Source organism: Martes martes, assembly GCF_963455335.1.
Source record: "Martes martes genome assembly, chromosome: 5".
Lineage (NCBI taxonomy): Eukaryota > Metazoa > Chordata > Mammalia > Carnivora > Mustelidae > Martes > Martes martes.
In genome coordinates, this window is record NC_137892.1 from 63,210,074 (window position 1) to 63,231,218 (window position 21,145).

The 21,145-nt window shown below is 33.6% G+C and overlaps 1 protein-coding gene and 1 pseudogene across 2 annotated transcripts in view; one reads left to right on the forward strand and one right to left on the reverse strand.

The window, feature by feature from the left end:
* LOC308342884 (large ribosomal subunit protein uL23-like) overlaps positions 1-21,145 on the reverse strand; it is a 1,151,147-nt pseudogene that overhangs the window by 812,371 nt on the left and 317,631 nt on the right. The window lies entirely within an intron of this gene.
* AP3B1 (adaptor related protein complex 3 subunit beta 1) overlaps positions 1-21,145 on the forward strand; it is a 282,043-nt gene that overhangs the window by 168,263 nt on the left and 92,635 nt on the right. The window contains exons 16-19 of the mRNA XM_080804718.1: positions 6,153-6,339; positions 7,293-7,423; positions 12,265-12,373; positions 15,218-15,380. Coding sequence (XP_080660844.1) covers positions 6,153-6,339; positions 7,293-7,423; positions 12,265-12,373; positions 15,218-15,380 — 590 coding nt within the window. The remainder of the gene's footprint in view (positions 1-6,152; positions 6,340-7,292; positions 7,424-12,264; positions 12,374-15,217; positions 15,381-21,145) is intronic.

A 21,145-nucleotide genomic window follows, 5' to 3' on the forward strand; every position in this document is an offset into this window, starting at 1 on the left:
TTAAATGTAGTGATAAGTAATATAACTGTTCTGCTTGACTCATATTTTTCTTTTTCATTATAAAATAATGCAAACCTATAGAAAAGTGCAAAATGGTATGAATACATATGTATCTACCACTAAGATTAAGTCGGTGTTTTCACCGTAATTGTTGTTTTTTTAAGGGAGTATAATAAGTAAAATTAAATCCTCAGGTTCCTGTTCATACTGTATTTTCCTCCCCATTGGTAGCTGCTGTCATTGGTGGTGCGCTTCGGTCTTGTTTTGTTTTACATGTTTATTACACAAGTATATATCTGTGTACTATGTTACTGGTTTGTGGGTTTTGAAATTTTGCTTGCATACTCTTGTAACTTACTTTTTTTCACGTAGTACCATGTTTTTAAAATACTGACATGTATAATATAATTCATTTAAGTAACTGCCTCATTTTCTGTGAGACAGGTTTCTGCTTTTCTGCCATTAGAAAAGAGAGTGAGTCATTGAGTATCTTTAATACTTGTAGTTTCTTTATATTGCTTTTTGGACTCTTTAGTAAGATTCTTAGTAAGAAATTTCATAAATCGTAGTTATATTTGGGGGATCCTTCCTGAAGTTATAAACAAATTCCCTCTTGGGGTGTCTGAGTGCCTCATTCAGTTGAGCACCCGTCTCTTGGTTTTGGCTCAGGTCATGATCTCAGGGTCCTGGAATTGAACCCCACTGTGGGCTCTGTGCTCAGCTTGAAATCTGCTTGAGATACTTTCCCCCTCTCCATCTACCTCTCCCCGCAGTTTGCATTCTAAATAAATAAATTAAATAAATAAAGTCTTAAAAAAAAATAATGACACAAATTATCTCTTGACCTGTGATTCAAGTCTTTGGAGAAATTGGTCTCTGCCCCCAGCATGACTTAACATGATAGCAAAAGGGGCTTAAGCTCTGTGTAGTAACATCACTACCCTTTTTGGATATATTTTCTTGGCATTAAAAAACTCAAGCAAATATAACATATAAGGAAAGAACTTACAGAAAACTTTTCAAGTTGACAAAAATATGGATACTGTTAAGTTCAGGAAATTTCACCCTGGTTGGTCGTGAAATGATGAAATTGATTACGTGGAACACTGGTACTGCTTAGATTTCCCTCTGGTATAGGTTAAGAATTCATGTAGCTTTCTTTCATTTACCAAACCATTTGCCAATATCTTTCTTTTTCAAATTAACAGCTGTATGGAACTAATATTAGTCTTCGCTCTGCTAAACGCTAAATTCTGTGTACTTTTTTATTTTCCTTAAAGAGTCTATCTCAGCTGATTTTAGGACTATATTTTGAGATACCTTTTTTATTATTTTGTGCTGACTTAATAAACATTTGAAGAAAGCTATTTTAGCAAATATTTATCAGTTTATTACTTGCTAGAGTGTTTAGTTAAAAATACTATGCTCATATTTTAAAAAGTTTTTTCAAGTAATGATTTTTAAAAATTTTATGTAGCATTCCCCAAAAGTCATTTTCCTTTGTCCCACTGACTTAGAGACAGTCTGAAAGGAATGTGATTGGTATAGTGTCTGGGTAGCATTAGCTGTTAGTTGATACCAGTCACAATCCCTTAAATCTAAGGAGAAAAAAATAATGTGTAATCAAAATTTAACAAATAAGTTATTAATGTTTCTGTTATTGAGGTACATTGTAATATTCTCTTTGTTTCATAATTTTGTGAGTAAAACCTATTTAAAAGAACAATTTAATGTCCCATCTGGTTTTGGATTCAGTTTTTGGTTATCTTAAAATGCTCATGATTATTTATTTAACCATTGTTTCCTTTTTTGCCACTGTTATCCAGGACAGACTTAATATAGGTTTGTTATCTGTGTGTCCTATCCAGTTTAGGATTTGCTCCAAATTCTTCGTTTTTGTTATTAATAGTTGTGTTAAAATAGGACAGAGAAAGTTTGTAGACTTCTGTATTGTACTTTTAACCTCTGCTGTGGTTTTGTCTAATGACATGGAAACACAGGTGTAACAAACAAGAGATTTCATTTTAATATGTAAGACATTTAAATCAGAAAGACTTTCTTTTTCCAACCTTTTTGGGATATAACATAAGTAATTTTTCTTTTAGAGCAGCATGCAGAATGTGTGCTGATTGTGCCCTAACAGGGCAAATAGGAAAAAGCTAAATCCTTCCTTTTTTCAGTGGTGGTGAGATAAGTGTTGAAGTGTTTCATCTGCTGGCAACTTGTACCAGCAGGTTATGCTGTGGTCTGTGCAAAGCTTGAAACTCCCAAGTTGTCAGTGGATGGAGTCAAAGGAAGACGTGGGAAGGTTGGGGCTGGTTGTAGATGAAATATGTGCAGGAGACAGTCCTGCCGTAGATCATTGGTGAGTGGTCAGAACACTCACTTTAGTTCTTTTGTCATTTATCATGCAGTGTAAATCTAAAGCCTATTTATATTATTATTTGGTAGTTCTTCCTTTATTTTGTTATAAATCCAGCAGTAATCAGTTCTTAAAAATGGAAGTGTATACTTAACTAAGTACTGAATTTCTTTCTTGGTATTTAATATGCACAAAATGTTTATCAGTATTTACCATCCACTCTGACAGTTGCAGTGGTATCACTGACCACACAACCACCAAAAGATAAAATGTATCTGCTTAAAAAAGCATCAGCATCTATTTTAAAAAGCCTAAGAGTTATTTTAAGAAGGTTGTGTGGCAATATCACAAATATTTACAGGCACAGAAGATGTTTACATATCTCTCTGTGATACAGGATCTCATTTAAGTAACTTTTTAAAAGTTTATTTTCTTCATATTATATTCCAAGTTTTCTTTTGCACATATGAAAAATGAAGCAGTAACTGTTTCTGTATTGGCTCCATTAGCAGAAAAAGGACCTAAACAATGCTAGTTTTAAAATAGAGAATCAATTAATTCCAATAATAGGTTGACTTTTTTCACTCAAAGCTTTTGTATGTTTGCTCTGTCAGTGCTATAAATGGAATCAAAGGAAAGCTTTTAGAAGTTTATTCTGTCAAAAGTGTTGTAAATGCTCTTGTAAATTTAAGAGGTCAACATGGAAGATAAAATTACTTGGTTTTGCTAAAAATGTTGTCATGGTAAAATCAATTTCTTAATAAATTAAGAAAACTATGGAAGAGAAGCATTTTGAGAATTGGTTGTGGTGCACATAAACCATCTCTGTTTGTTCTGTCTACTGAAATAAAATTATAATGTTCAAATATACTGATATTTGATATATATAGTTTAATTGGACTATAGAATTCTTGTCATGAAGCTAACACTGAAAACACATACTTACGTATAACAGTATGCACTATTGTACACAGTTTTTTTGCTGCATGTTACCAAATGGATCCTAAAAACATGATTTGTGAAAAACTGCTTTGTAAATTAACCTAACCATCCTATGTTGGCTTTCTTTTTTAAAACCAGGGGAGGGGATGGGAGTAAGCAAAACATCTATTTGTCAGGTTTTGATTCAGAATCAATTGGAAATCTTTAAAGCATTTACCAACTGAATGCCAGAAACCTTCAACTTCTGAAAATTTTAGCAAATGGCAATTCTTGAAAACAAATCTTTCAAGCAGGGAGTTTTTGAAATTTATCCCTTCAAGTTAAATGTTAAGACCTCAAGATTTATTTTAGACATTCTGTCATTTGCAGTATCTCAACTAATATAAAGACTTTTTTTGATGGAGCTTTTACTTTGTATTAGAGTGAAATGATATTGAGAAGGTAATTTTTGCATTTTCTTAATTTGGTGAAATATTTTAAAAAGTGTAAATAGAGAATGACTTAAAAGTTTTGTCTTATAGAAATAATTATAAAAAAAATTGGAGGGGTTAAAGTTAAGTATATGGGCTTGATATTTTTACAGATGACAGCATGAAAGAAAGCATGATGAGAATATGCTTCTATCTACAGAGTTTTCTTTTTGCTTACCAGATTGTTTAATACTGTAAAGAGGGTGTTTTCTTCATTAAAAATATTATGGTCTATAGAAAAGAGTAAGTTGAAGATGTCAACAATTTCATAATTGTTGATCATAAAATTCAGAAGGATTGTGGGCAGTCTTATTTTTTAAAAATAGTTCAAGACCATGTAGAAATATGTTCTTAAGAGAAGTATCAATGACTTAGTATTAGTCATTAGTAATTAGTATTAGGTACTCCAAAGAAACTGATTGAAGTATATGAATATATGGTGAATAATTATTCACTTATGTTTTTAATGCATCATTATACATAGATAGGTTTTTATCTTTTAGAAAGAATTTTCATTTTGAAAATTCTTTAATAGAACTGTTTTTATAAGCCCACCAATATAATCAAACAAGTTTTACTGTCAATAAAGGCATACTTTAAAAATTATAAAACTTTAATCCTGAAAATCCCCTAACTCTTGATAGTGTCTGTTAATATATTGAAATAGTTTAATTTCCTAAAAATTAATTTTGGGGACCAGACATAGAAGCAAAATACATCACTCCACTGGCTCAAAAAGGAAAAAAATCATTCAGTCACTGTATCGTACACCTGAAACTAAATAACACTGTATGTTAACTATATTGGAATTAAAATTTTTAGGAAATAATTGTAATGAACAGACTTATTTTATTTCTCTGATTTATTTTAATTGCATCTTCTAAATCGCCACACTCAGATGGACTTCAGAGTTACCCTGGTTGTAAATTCTCACTGTGCATTTGAGAAAACTAATGGTTAGTATATTTCCTAGCCTTTCTCAGAAAGCTAATAACCTAGTCCAAGACACGTCACTTTGTTTTGAGCTGCATTCCTCATTTGGTGAATATTTTGGCAATTGTTTTAAAAAATGAATCATAGAATTTTTCTTATCTATAGTTGAACCAACGTGGTCTAGTAATTAGCGAATAGCAATTATTGGTAACCAAATTCAGAATAGCTCTATTAACATTTTTCCCTTTTATTTTTTATAGTTCTGCTTTATTGGAACTAGGTTAATGCTTTTTAAAAACATTGTTACTGCAAGAAGGTTGCTTTTTATCCAAATCAATTATCTTCACCAATTATAACTGTTAAAGTTTACCACACCATTTGTGTACTTTGACTTATTGTTCTAGAATTGTCTTTAGCTCTGCCTGACTTGATTGATTTGTTTTGTGTGCATTTCTAACATCTACAAAATGTTCTAATGTAGATGTTTCTTTCTTCCATGTATTATGAATCCTATTTAATTTATAGCTACAATTGTATTTATGTAATCTAAATTAAAACTAAAATTAAAACTATGCTTTTTCAATAAAATAACTGGAGTTTAAAATACAAACCTATTTTGATAACATTTCGATTTTGGTTTAATTACTATTAAAATTATCTCAATGTATGTTAATGTAGTACATTCAGAAATTGACTTTGGAAATCTTATTACAGTGTAAAAGCTACTATAATAAGTTGCTGCCTTACATAAATAAATAAATGACCAATATTACTAGAGGCTATAAGCAGCATGGGAAAAAAATGGAAGGAGTCTTTTATCCTAGTTTTTAGAGGGCATCAGCAGCTTGCTTTTATGAAAAAGTAACAGCTAAATGCACTGCAAATAATTTGCAGTAATCCAGTTCAGTGATTCATGTGTCTGCTTTAATGGGTCATAATTCAGGGTAAAGTAACTGAGTGCAGTCAGAGTGCAGACACTGCTTATGCCAGGGACAGTATCTCTTCATAAAACACACCTCAGGAGAAGCAGTTTGCCAGCCCCCTAATACTCTCTGATGTTTTGATGTCCTGCATATTTTTCCGATTAAGTTTTGAGTGCCATGTTTTTAGTTGTATTTCCACATTCATTATTCTCACGTAGACCCTTCAGTGGGTTTGCCATATATGATTATTTTTTTAATGATGCCTTTCTTTCCACTTCAGCAGTTTAATAATCTAGCACATGGCTGCTTCTCAGTACTCAGCATTCACCTCCCCAATACTGAAGAGGACATGTGCTTTGGCTTCAAAATTCCATTTGCAGCGTTAGAAATGCATATTCCCTACGGAACAACATTTGTTTGACATAACCATTCATTTTTATTACCTCTTTAAATATGTTTATCCAGAGTTATCAATAATCATAAATAACTGTATTCTCATCTTGTTCTGTTTTTTTCCAACAGACAAAATTGCTTACCCAGTACATATTAAATCTCGGCAAGTATGATCAAAACTACGACATCAGAGACCGTACAAGATTTATTAGGCAGCTTATTGTTCCGAATGAGAAGAGTGGAGCTTTAAGTAAATACGCCAAAAAAATATTCCTAGCACAAAAACCTGCACCACTGCTTGAATCTCCTTTTAAAGGTATTATCAGAATATAACTGCAAAATATATTACGTAAAAAATTATGACAATATGTCCCATTTCTAATACATTTAAAATTTATCTGTTAAAAATTTAAGTGATTAACCTATATAAATGTATAAAAACAGTATGCTTTCTACTCAATGTGTTCTCTAGAGCAACCTTTATATTAAGGTTTATATCTTTACATGCTTTATTTACCTAAATAATTTCATTCTTTTGATTTTATTCTTACTAAACAGTTTAGCTGAATAATAGATTAAAGCCGTGTTGTTCTACTAGACATTGACTTCATTTCTATTTTAAATAGCTTTATTTAATAAGGAATCTAATTTTTACCTTAATGGTGAGTTGTTACTAATTAAATATTCTGTGTATACTAACAAAACTTTTCTAGGAAGGATTATTTCATAAAAATATCCCTTTATACATAAATTTGTTTTTCAAAGATGGAAGTTGACTTATTTTTCCCAGCTTTTTAGAAAGAGTAATTATTTTATCAGTTTAACAAGTAGCCATTAAAATTAGAATCAAACAATTATATACCCTGGTTTTCATATTGTTTCTTATTTAATTGCTGGTGATAAAAAGCAGTTCAGTTTTGTAGAAAAACTATTAAAATTCTGGATGTGTTTGTGCTAAGACATGTATATGGATTGTTTAACTGTGCTGTCATTCTTAATATTCACAGTAAAGTAATTTTTAGAGAAGCTACATTTCAGAGCAACACCTCTAAACACACTGACTGATTAGCTTTTTTATTGACCATTATGGGAGAGATTATTGTAATCTATGGACTGAAATCAGTATTTTGACCTATGAAGAGCTTCCTAGTTTATATTTATTCCTTGACATTTGAGGTAATATGCCAATTACCTTGAGCTCTGATTAGGATTGTTCTCTGTTAGATATAGCTCATATTGTTTATTTTATATTTTCCTCTATTTTAATAGATAGGGATCATTTCCAGCTAGGCACTTTATCTCATACTCTCAACACTAAAGCTAACGGGTACCTGGAATTATCTAATTGGCCAGAGGTGGCGCCGGACCCATCAGTTCGAAACGTAGAAGTAATAGAGTTGGTAAGTTGACCTTTCTGAAATTAATTTTGTCAAGCAGTAGGAGATTCTAGAATAACTATTGTTTTATATAAAGGCTTTTTTGGGGGGTTAAAATTGAAAATTGTTCTGGTATTTCTAAATGTAATGTGTTAGATATATCTTGCTGTTATGAGAACTGAATATTGTAGTATTCCTGTGTCATTGTACATGTACTGTTCCTTTTCTTCGAGGAAGTAGAGAATCGAATTCTCCTCATCAGTGCCACCCACATTTTTGGTATTGCGTTTTTAGCTGTGTAGGTTCAATTTCTAAGGTATTTAGTGTCATTGGATTGTGCTTTTTCTAGTTTGTTTAGAGATTCGTAAGCTTCCTGTCAATATTTTTCTAAATGATTTTTGGTGTTCTTTTCCAGAAAAACCATACAAAGTGTTCTTCTGAATTTTCTGATGAACATATTTTAAGTGAAGTCTAAACATAAATGGTTGCATTGTGTACGAAAAATGTCCTTAGACAAGGTCATAGCTAAAATGAATAATATGTTGCTTTCACATTTAAAAAAAAAACTCTCTAAATAAATACACTTTTTCCTTGATCTTTAGAAAAAAATTGCTGGCTACCAAAATAAAAGAATTAATGTTATTTTCTGATATTTTTCTCTCTTCTATGAACAAGATAAGTAAAGGGAAGGGTCTTTTTATTGTCTTTCGCAATTGACTATGTGAATATATCCAAAACTTTTAAAAGTAGAATTAATTAAAAAAAGAACAATTATGTATTACATTTTGGGTGCTTTTCTAATATAAAAGATGTACTGAACCAGGATTCAGATAACCAGAGTTCTTTGCCACTAATTCCTCTGGGAAAGTCAGTTAACCTCCTTGCCTATTAAATTTTCTGTATAAAATGGAAGGAAATCTTTATTACTTAAAATAGAAGAGTTTCTATAATGGGCCCAGCCATGTAATTTGGTCCTTTGAGAAATGTGTTTCTCTTAACTATTCAAATTTATCCTGGCTTTGAAGCATGGCCAGGAACGATAATAACTCTTATTGCCTCCATTTAGCAACCCCTGGTCGTAGTGTACTTTGATAATGTTTTACATACATTATCTTGTTTGAACCTCATAGTAATTGTAAATGATGGTTATTTTATTCCCATTTTACAGATGAGGCAACAGGGTTCAGAGAACTTAAGTTGCCCAAGCTCTTTGGGCAAGTTAGTTAGTAAGCTAGTTAGTAAGTGATAGAACTGGTATTCCAACCCAGTTAAGAGTTCCTTGTTTGTGCTGTTAACTGAATTTTATTATGTAACATGAGGAGAGGAAGCTTGAGCTTGTTTCCGGATGTGTGCTATTCTTAGTACTTAGCACTGTCATTTTTATGTTGTGACAAATTCTCTCTATTTAGAGCTGATTTAAAGAAATGTAAAATTTATTAAAAGTAATTGTATGTCCATTCCTCCTTGACACTACATTTGTTGATTTTCACTCACATCTACATGCCCTTAAGTATTCTTCATTCAAAGATTGGCTTATTTGTACAACTTTGTTTTGGATGCTAGCATACGAAGAAATGTTCTTTGTTATGATTCTTTCCATAGATTTAATCTCTCTCCTAATTTCTTATTATGCCTGCTCATTGTTCTTATGGTCCTGTCCTTTTCCATTACTGGGTATATAGTGTTTTGGCACACATACAAACATCCTTTTATCCTCTCCCCACTTCTCCCCTATCCTTCCTCCTTGCTGCCCCATTCCGCCAAAATAAAAATAAAAATAGTTTATCTTCCCAGAAATTGATAGCAATGCTATGCAATTTAATTTGGTTTCAGCAGTATCCTTGTATTGGCTGATGGATTGGTTGGTTGGCTGGCTTCTTCCATTGTCTTGTGCTCTTCTAAGCATAACTACCTTATAGGGACAATACTTAAATAACCTATTTTCTTATGTTCATTTCACCTATCCAGTTCAACAGAGACAAATTGATTTCTTTTTCATTTTGCTGACTGCATTCTAAAAATTAATAATTGGTGACTTATTATGGAGAATAATTAAAACTGATGGAATGGGTTAAAGAAAACTGTCACTATCCATTGATACTATACAAAAACATTTTTAATCTACTGGTCTCTAGATACTTTGGCTTAAAATTATACTGTAAGAGATATAATTAATTTTAAAAAATACATCATTTTAATATCAAATGCAGCTGCAATAGTGCAGAAAGTAGTGTTCCTTATAGTCTTTCCTGCCTTTCACTCTACCACCCATCCTACAAAATCACATCAATATATTTCATGCACATAATACACTGTGTTATCCTAGTTTTACCATAAAGTGATCTTACCAGGGTCGCATCTCATTATTATGAAATATAACCTTAGTTAAGGAAAATGCCTAGGTTTAGGTTATCTGATAGGGAACCTGGTTAGATTGACAGTAGAAGTCACTTAGGATTGCACACTACCATTTCCAGGATATTGGATGTAACATATATTTATATTATACCAGTAAGTTTTGAAAATCCTTTAGAATTTTTTTTGCCTAGTTCTAGAAAATCCTGCCCTCTTAGAGGAAGATTGTCTTTTGTACATGAAATGTATTTTGCTTTATAAAACACATCTACTTTTGATATTTTATTCCTCCAAGGACCTTTCAAATTAGTCCTTCACTGTTCTCTTCCTCTGTTATTTCTTTTGCTTAGAAATGATAGAACTATCATAATCATAAAGGACCATAAAAAAGTTAAAATTGTTTTTATTGTTTAAAACCTAAAACTCAGTTGTATCAAGATAATTTGCCCCTTTGAGCATGGAAGCCTAATTTTCCTTATTTGTTGATTTGGTCTTACCCTGAAAGCCATCTAATTAAGTAATTTTTTTTTCCCAAACATTGATCTGGCACACTTTTTACCAGGCTTCAGAAAAATATGTTTAAGGATTTAAGAAAAAATATGAACTGCTGTGTTTACTAAATATAGGAGAACTTTGTTTATAGAACAGTACTTTATTCATATTTGGAAGACAGAGCATTTTACATAAAAAGAAAATAGTACTGCTGACCTTATGTATCTTATTCAAATATATTCAAGGAATTTTTACTCATTTTTCTATTATTGTCCATTTAGTAATTTCCAAGTTATTGAAGCTTATCTTTTTAAGCAACATACTTTAAGCCTGAAGGCCCTCTAGATCAGGGTTTTACAACCCTAGCTGCATATTATAATCACATGGAAACCTATGTGAGACTTGCAGCAAACCATTTAAATCAGAATCTTAGGAGATAAATCTCAGGTATCAGCTTTTTAGTATATTTTTTCTTTCTTTTAATATTGTAAGAAATATTCTCAGATGATTCTAATGTGTGTCCAGTGTTGAGAACTGTTCTTAGACCTCTGTCATATACTCTAGCAGACAGGCACATAGTAGAAACTCAATTGAAAGTTTGATAAATAAATGAGTCTTAACCATTTTTGACCTCTTAAAAAATACAGGTTTCCCTACCCTTTAACAGAGTATATGTAAGATGATTTAATTTTTTCTGGGTTAATTAAAGTCACAATTATGAAAATAATTTATTTTACTTTAATGCAGTATATTAGAGTCTTTAAGGAGCTATTCACACAACTAATCATTTTTGTACCAGACACTTTTGAGATATATCTGTGTACAAAGTATTCAAATATCCCTGCTGTGTGGAAGCTGAGTTGTAGCAGGGATAGACTGGCAATAAAAATAAATATGTAAATTGTATAGTATGTTGGAAGTACTGAGTGCTGTGATGACCGAAAAAAAAAAAAAAAAGAAGAAGAAGAATAGAGCAAAGTAAGATAAGTGCCAGGTTTGGGAGGTTGGAATTTTAAATAGAGTCTCTCTGAGGTGACTTTTGTGCACAGACTTGAAAGAAGTGAGGGAGTGAGCCATGTAGTTACCTGGGGGGGAGAGCCTTGGAAGGACAGTCAGGTGGGGAAAGGCCCTGCAGGGGAGCATGCCTGAAGTGTGTAAAGGAACAGTTAGGAGGCACTTGTGCAGAGTGGGCCAGAGGGAGAGCAGCAGCAAGAGGTCTGAAAGGCAGGGAAGGTCTGGTCCGGTAGGGTGAGTAGATTATTCTAAGGACTGGCTTTTTCTGAGTGAAATGGGGAGCTGTGGCAAGCTTTCAAACCCAAGAGAACCTTGATCAGACTTCAGTTTTAATTCAGTCATTTTAGCTGCTATGTGGAGCAAACTTGGACTTGGGGTATGGGGGTTATGAATAGAAGCAAAATAAGCAGTTGCAGAAATCTGAATGAGATGGCCCTGACTGATGGTAAAGGACCAATGTGGCTAAACCTTTTTGGGGGGGATTAGATGTTTAGAATATGAAGGAGAGAGAGAAGTTAAAGCTTATCCCGGGGTTTGGGCCCTTGAGATGGTTAGGGTTGATTGCCTGTACTTTATTCAGGGTTGTTTTTTGTTTGTTTGTTTTCTTTTTTAACCTCAGTATTTAGCTATGATCTTGCATTTCTTGTTGCTGTTACTATGTCTGCCTCTAACTGCCTTCACCTCCTCTACAGCATTTTTTTTTTTCCTCTACAGCATATTTAGTTCAAATCTCCTGCGGACCAGCAAATTCAAAAGTATTTAAAACTATATGTGAAATAAGGGTGTTGATTTAACAGAATGTGCTCTGAGTGAAATTTGACTTCCTCTACCTAGGAGTAAAGGGGAATCAGCCTTAATGCCAGGTCTTCTAACAGTTGCCTTCTCTTTTGAGACCTGCAACTTTCTTTTGGATTCACATTGTATTCTGAATGATTCTTTGCTAGAAGACTCAATCCCTTAATGAGAATTCATTTGAATTTACAGTTTCCTTTTTTTTTAAACAGGCAAAAGAATGGACTCCCGCTGGAAAAACAAAGAAAGAGAATCCTGCTAAGAAATTTTATTCTGAATCTGAGGAGGAAGAGGACTCTTCTGATAGCAGCAGTGACAGTGGTGGGGTTTTTAATTCATTGAAAAAACTTTGTTCACTACAGTTTATATGCTATACTTCTAACAAAACAATAAGGCCTAGTATATAATATGCACCAAGTGGGTTTATACTATTATGATAATGCCTTTCATTTACATATCATTGTATAGTTTTCAAAGTAATTTCTAATCTTTTCTCATTTGACTTTGCCTCTTGAACACCTAGCTAGGAAAGTAAGAGTTGAAACAGAAACTCGTGCTTTTCTGAATTCTAACCCACCCTGCCCATTATATTCATAGCATATTGAAAAACATGATTTTATATTTGATAAGCCTTTAGTGGGAACTTTAAAAGCAACTCTGTTCTGTAAAAATGTAATGTTTATTTTAACCATTGAGCAATCTGATCTTTATCCATTTTATACTTTTATTTCTACCTTTTTTTTTTTAAGATTTTATTTATTTATTTGACAGACAGATTACAAGCAGGCAGAGAGGCAGGCAGAGAGAGAGGAGGAAGCAGGCTCCCTGCTGAGCAGAGAGCCCCACGTGCGGCTCAATCCCAGGACCCTGAAATCATGACCGGAGCCAAAGGCAGAGGCTTTAACCCACTGAGCCACCAAGGCGCCCCCGCCCCTTTTTAAAAGATTTTATTTATTTATTTGACAGACAGAGATATTTCTACCTTTAATTGAACCTGTATAGACTAAAGCTAAAATTAATAAATCACTTGTGTATTATAAAGAATCAAAGAGCTGAAACAATTAGGACAACTGTATACAATGAAAAGAATGCTAAATAGGAAGGATTTAGAAGTGTCACATTTTAGCTAATGCCAACTGAATAAGGTACTTACTTTCTCTGTCTCTGTTAAATGAAGAGGTAAAGTTAGACGCTTTTAAAGCCCTCTAGTACTAAAATTCTGTGAACAATAATGCATAATGAAAAATATATTGGAGTTATTTTCCAACATTCTTTTAACAGTTAACCTCAGAAACCTATCTGACCCAAGATCAAATGACACCTTTTTCTTTTATAACCTTTTTTCCTTGGAGAAACTAGAGCTCTGCACTATTACTTGCTCATGCATTACCTTACTCTAAGGTAATACATTCACTTGTTCCTCAGTTTCCCCTATCAAAATCTTTGTTTCCTGTATCTGATAAATTATTTTGTGATGCATCACGTTCTGAAATGATAAGTTGAAAATGGAGAATATACTTTGGTGTAGAGTGTTAATTCTAAAAAACGGATTTCAGGAATGATGTAGATCATTAAGAAAGTTCTGTTGTATAGTTAAAAGTACACCATATGGATATTTGTCTACATCACCTTTATTCATAAGGTCATGCCTGTTCATAGGCTAACATTTTAAAATACATATTTGAAATATTCTATTAAGACTTCTCATGGGTTAATCTGAGCATGTGGCGGTAATTCCACTCTAGCTACTGGAGGAAAAGGGTAACTTTTTCATTAGAAATTATGAGATTATTTTCCCAGTCAGTAAGTCTTCTAGAAGATAAACAAATTTCCTCAAGGATTTTACTAACTTTGACATAAAATTAATACTGAGTAAAAATTTATTCACTTAAATAAAAAAAAAAAGGTTGGAAGGAGGGATTTTACTAACTCGAAAATTTTAAGTAGTGGGTCCTGAAGTGAGCTGGACCAAGACTTTTGTTGAATTCCCATGTAATTAACATGAGAGAGTAACTTAGGTGCTATAATTTTTTTCCTTATTTATGGGATAAGTCACTTATCTGAGTGTGTGTGTATATATATATATATATATATATATATATATACACACACACGTGCATAACTTTCATATCATAGCAAATTTAAAATATCCTACTCAACAGTTTTATAAAATTTGGGTAAGGTAAATTTTTCCCTTTGTAGAAACTGATGGTAATGAATGCCTTACCTAATGTGGCAGGCAGTGTTGTGTCCTCATCACCTTTACATGTTTCAAATCCTTTAATCTTCACAACAGCTAGGTAATCCTAGCTTTTCACTGTGTGATACATAAATAAATCCTCATAAAGTAGATGCTGTTTACCTGTTAGATGTTCCTGGCTAAGAGCACTTCAGCAGATAGATAATAGATGAGGGCAACAGTTTGTCCTCTTATTTAGGCTAGTGCTTTGCACTTATTATCATTTCATATAGTAAAAAATTATGCTTCATATTTAAAATACACATGAATTGTATGTATTACTTCTGGGAAGAGTCCTAGTATGCCTTAAGTTATACATAAAACATTAAAATGTATAGCTTCATAGGATAATTTTATGATCTCTATGACCTGTGGAAAGCTCCTACACTAGCTAAAATAAGTAATTACTTTTTAATTAGTAATTTTGCTTTTGGCTTTTGAATTGAGAAATTTTTATAGATGATTCAAATGGCTCATTCCCATCTCAAAATTTATACCTAATAAGATTCAAGTCTTGCCTACTCTCAATAAAATTTCTCACTATCAGAAGAATTAAAAATTATTTCTTCATCCTTACATCATTCCTTTAAAAAAAGGAAGTTATTGCTATAAATAGATACTTAAGGATTTGAAAAGCAAGATTCTCTCAAATTTGGTTTACTTGGTTCATCTTTGCTCTACTGTACTCACTGTCAAGTGTGTTCTCTGTCCTGTGGCGTTCCCCACACTCACTCACACTGCTGCAGGAATGTGGAGGTGGAGGGACTGAATGACAAGAGTATGGAAATGGAGTGTTGTACAAGTGGGGTCCAGTAAACTAAAATTCAACATCTGGTTTCATTTCTGATGAATATTGACACTTACTTGGGTCCTTATGTCTACTTAAATAGCTATAAATCAAGGGGCATCTGGTTTTATTTTTTCAGAGAGTGAATCTGAAAGTGCAAGTGGGGAACAAGACGAGGAGGGAGGAAGTAGTGATGACAGCAGTGAGGACTCCTCCAGTGAGCATAGGAGTGACAGTGAAAGTGCGTCAGAAGTAGGAGACAAAAGAACAGCAAAGAGGAACTCCAAAAGCAAAGGGAAAAGGTAATATTTTGTCAGAATTTCCTTCAAAAAATATTCTGTGGCATTTTCCCCCAGGACACCATTTCCCTTCAATACATAAAGTGAGTGAGAAAAGAAGTGTATTTTTTCCCAGACACTGAATCTTGTAAAATTAATTAGAATACTAGTTCACATTATTCTACTACTTATTATACTTAGTTTTCATTTTGAACTTGAACAAATCTTGGGGTTACATTTTGAAAATTGGTATAACCTTGGAAGGCTGAGTTAAGTGATCAAGAAGTAGGTATGAAACACTTAATTACCTTCTGTAGCAATTTTGCTGAGGACTAAAATTAAATCCTTCAACACTTTGCCATTATGTAACTAAGACAATTGATTTTTCTAAATAATGTTATAGTAAAAAGATTATGATCCAAATATTAGAGTCAAGGGCTGTGAAGGGAGACGGTCATAAGATATTTAAGTGTTAGCGCTTTTTAAGATCTCCCATTATCAACATTATCGTGTATTAAAGTGTCATTAAAATTTTGAGTAATTGGGGCTAATACCTTGGATTGTATGAGTCTGTTTTCCCCATTGCTGTCAGTGAGTGGCCTCTGCAGGCATGATGGCCCTTTCCCTGGGAGTCTGCTGCCCGCTCACTTGATGAGCTTGCAGCCCAGCTCAGTCGTGGCTGACAGCACTGATTGGGGCGCAGTACGCTCTCTGCTCCTTTTATTACAGACAGTAATTAAAGCAGCTCGCCCTGCCACTTCCATAACAAACACAGCATAATGCCCTAATTATGACTTTATTAATTTAAGTCAGGATTTAATGATTTTAAAAGTGATTTATATTGTTTTTCCTGTTCAGAACAAATGAAATCTGTAGGTTAAATTAATACAGGCTTTTCATCATTGCAAAGTTAAAAAGCTAGTTACCAGTAAATTCTTTTCATTAGATTAACATCTGAAACTCTAAGCAGTAAGGTAAACAGTAATTACCCATCAAAATTGAGTGCTGCATAACAAAATAACACTTTTACCTTTAAAATTTTATCTAAAAAGCTGTAAGTTAAATGTATGCAGAATCATTCACTTGTTGCAGCAAAGGATTTACTTGGTTTGTAATATCCTTTCCTTTGAGAGAAATTTTGTACTTCTGGATTAATATCAGAATATCTATGATTATGTAGTTTATAAGAAGCATCTTATTTCCAGGAAGGGAAAATTTTGTTCAGTGCACTCAGTATTTTCCAAATAGCAAAAGTCAATATGCTAGAAATTTTTAATCGTGTATTTATATTACTTTCATTTTGTGTTTTTTCCTTCAGAAATGGAGTTTTCTTTTTGCCTATGTTTTAATTTAAAAGAATCATTTATTATATCAGTGGGAATCTTGAATACGTTGAAAACCTTACATTTTTAAGTACATGTTTTAACCATTGAGTTGGGGATAATAAATTGCTATTTTTTGCTACGGGGAAAAAAACAACATATTTTTTAGTCATCGAATATAATTACATGTGCTCTGAGATGTTACCATGACTTCATTTTTAATAAACAGCAATCGTATTTCTTCCACAAAAATCAATTCTAGGAAATATCGATTCTTCCCTTGTCTCTCCACTCTCTCTCCCACCATGTTTTTCTGCCTGTCTCTTAGAATTGTTTTTGAACTTTGCTAGTGTAGCTTTATGATAAGTTTTATTAAAAGCTTTTATTTTTAAGTAAACACTACACCCAATGTGGAGCTTGAACGTACAACCCTGAGATCAAGAGTCGCGTGCTCTTCCCACTGAGCCAGCCAGGTGCTCCTGAGTGGTAATTTTTTAAAGCTAAGGAGCTTTAAGTTTCTTTAAAACCACCCTTAGTAGTCATAACTATGATTAAATTTGAGTTTTACACTCCAAAGTATTTTCTTTTTTTTTTTTTAATATTTTATTTATTTATTTGACAGAGATCAAAAGTAGACAGGGAAGCAGGCAGAGAGAGAGGAGGAAGCAGGCTTTCCGCGGAGCAGAGAGCCCGATGCGGGGCTCGATCCCAGGACTCTGGGATCATGACCTGAGCCGAAGGTAGAGGCTTTAACCCACTGAGCCACCCAGGTGCCCCCAAAGTATTTTCATTTGAAGGAAGCTATATGCTGTAGTAGGGGAAACATGGTCTTTAGAATAAGACAAACTGAGTTCAAGTTCCAGTTTTGCCGCTCCAGGCAATGTGTCCTTGAGCAAGTTACTTAAGTTTCCTGAGTATTATAGAATAATATACCCACTAAGAATATGCTGAAATATCTAAGTTGGTTAATTGGTATGAAGTTTCTAAAACTGCCTGGCAGAGGAATTTTTTTTTTTTAAATACACACACGAAAAGAGAATTAGACCTTCAGTTTTGAGAAAGTGTAGAAGACCATAGTATATCTCTCTTTGAGAAGAGACCTTTGGGTTACCTCAGATGTTATTCTTTTTCCATGGAGAACTACCTCCCTACCCAAGACTATCCCTACTCCCTGCGTTATTCCTGTTTCTCAGCTTACGTGTTTCTTCCTCTAGGAAGCATTCCCTATTTTGGTTCACTTTGTTTAGATGATCTCTCTTGACATTATGCTTTATTACTTATTACTTACCATACTTTTTTTGTCATCGCCATCTTCTCTGTATTCCCCAGTGCGGTGTAGACTCTGAAAGGGAGACACAGGGATCATCTGTATCTTATTAAACATTGTTATCCTAGCACTAACATACTGCCAACACATGGTGAGTGGTCAGTTAATATTTTTTAAATGAGTGAGTGAGTGAACAGATGAGTGAGTAGCATCAGCATTTAGGTTTGATCATTTGTTTTTTTTCTTTTTATTTTTTTTTTCAGTTTTCTCGGTTTATTTTTTTCCAATATTTTTATTTTTTTAATTTAAATTCAATTAGCATATAGTGTGTTATTAGGTTCAGAGGTAGAATTCAGTGATTATCAGTCTTACATAATACCCAGTGCTCATTACATCACATACCCTCCTTAATGTCCATCACCCCGATACCCCATCTCTCTTCCCCCTCCCCTCCAGCAACCCTCAGTTTGTTTTCTGTGATTAAGAGTCTGTTATGGTTTGTCTCACTCTCTGATTTCATCTCGTTTTATTTTTCTCTCTCTTCCTCCTGATCCACTGTTTTGTTTCTTAAATTCCACATATGACTGAAATCATATAATTTTCTTTCTCTGATTGACTTATTTCACTTCATGATGCCCTCTAGTTCTATCCATGATGTTGTAAATGACAAGATTTCATTTTTTAATGGCTGAGTAGTATTCCATTGTACATATACATTACATATGTGTGTGTGTATATATATGTACAGACAAACACACATATACACATACACACACAGGTGTGTGTATAAATAGATACACACACACACACACACACACACACACACACACTACATTTGTATCTTTGGACTGAATACCCAGTAGTGCAGTGGCTGGGTCATAGAGTAACTCTATTTTCAACTTTTTGAGGACTCTCCATATTCTTTTCCAGAGTGGCTTGCATTCCCACCAACAGTGTAGGAAGGCTCCCCTTTCTCTGCATCCTCACTGTTTGTTATTTCCTGACTTGTTAGTTTTAGCCATTCTGACTGGTATGAGGTGGTATCTCATTGGGATTTTCATTTGTATTTCTCTAATGCCCAGTGATGTTGAGCATTTTTTCATGTGTCTGTTGGCCATTTGTATGTCTTCTTTGAAGAAATGTCTTTTCATGTTTTCAGCCCATTTCTTTATTGGATTATTTGTTCTTTGAGTGTTGAGTTTGTAAGGTTTTTTAGATTTTGGATACTAGCCGTTTATCTGATATGTCATTTGCAAATATCTTCTCCCATTCTGTCTGTTGTCTTCTGGTTTTGTGCAAAAGCTTTCTATCTTGATGAATCAGTAGTTCATTTTTGCCTTTGTTTCCTTTGCCTTTGGAAATGTGCCTAGCAAGAAGTTGCTGTGGCTGAAGTCACAGAGGTTCCTGCCTGTGCTCTCCTCTAGGATTTTAATGGATTCCTGTCTCCATTTTGAGTTTGTTTTGTGTGTGGTGTATGGAAATGGTCTAGTTTCATTCTTCTACATGTGGCTGTCCAATTTTCCCAACGCCATTTGTTGAAGAGACTGTCTTATTTCCACTGGATATTCTTTCCTGCTTTGTCGAAGATTAGTGACCATAGAGTTAGGGAGAATTCCTTTGGGAAGCCATCTGGCCCTGAATTCTCGTTTGTTGGGAGATTTTTGATTACTGCTTCAATTTCCTTACTGGTTATGGGTCTGTTCAGGTGTTCTATTTCTTCCTGGTTCCGTTGTGGTCGTGTATACATCTTTAGGCACGCACTGTTTCTTCCAGATTGCCTAATTTGTTGGCATATAGTTGCTCATAATATGTTCTTATAATTGTTTATATTTCTTCAGTGTTGGTTGTGATCTCTCCTCTTATTCATGATTTTATTTATTTGGGTCCTTTCTCCTTTCTTTTGGGTAAGTCTGTCCAGGGATTTATCAATCTTATTAATTCTTTCAAAGAACCAGCTCCTAGTTTTGTTGATCTGTTCTATTGTTCTTTTGGTTTCTATTTCATTTATTTCTGCTTTAATCTTTATTAATTCTCTTCTCCCGTCGGGTTTAGGCTTTATTTGCTGTTCTTTCTCCAGCTCCTTGAGCTGTAAGCTTAGGTTGTATTTTTGAGACCTTTCTTTTTTCTTGAGAAAGGCTTGTATTGCTAAATACTTCCTCTTAGATCTGCCTTTGCTGCATCCCAAAGGTTCTGAACAGTGTGTTTTCATTTTCATTTGTTTCCATGAATTTTTAAAATTCTTCTTTAATTTCCTGATTGACCCATTCATTCAAAGAGTATCCAGGATACTCTTTAGCTTCCTTGTATTTGAATTCTTGCCAAATTTCCTCTTGTGATTGAGTTCCAGTTTTAAAGCATTGTCTGAAAATATGCAGGGAATGATCCCAGTTTTCTGTACCAGTGGAGACCTGACTTGTGGCCCAGTATGTGATCTGTTCTGGAGAGGATTCCATGTGCACTCAAGAAGAATGTGTATTCTTTTGCTTTAGGATGGAATGCTCTGAATATATCTGAGAAGTCCATGTGATCCAGTGTGTTATTCAAAGCCCTTGTTTCCTTGTTGATCTTCTCCTTAGATGATCTGTCCGTTGCAGTGAGTGGGGTGTTAAAGTCCCCTACTACGATTGTATTATTGACATGTTTAAGTTTGTTATGAATCAGTGTATATAATTGACTGCTCCCATGTTGAGGGCATAGATATTTACAATAGTTAGATCCTCTTGTTGGATAAATCCTTTAATTATGATATAGTGTCCTTATGTCTTATTACAGTCTTTAGTTTAAAATCTAATTTGCCTAATGCATTAGATGTTAATAAAAATAATTAAAAAAATAAAGGACTGAAGTGCAGTTCGTAATGGAGGTTCACTCCAGCTGACTCACAAGCCTAGTGCCTACTTTGAAATCTTTCAGTTGCTACTTCTGTGTCAATTAAATAAAAATTTTAAAAGAAAAAATAAAATAAAATAAAATCTAATTTATCTGATATAAGGATTTCCACCCCAGCTTTCTTTTAACGTCCATTAGCATGATACATGATTTTCTGCCTCCTTACTTTAAATCTGGAGGTGTCTTTGGGTCTAAAATGAGTCTCTTTCAGACAGCATATCGATTGGTCTTGCTTTTTTATCCAGCCTGATACCCTGTGTCTTTTGATTGAGACATTTAGCCCATTTACATTTGGGGTAACTATTGAAAGA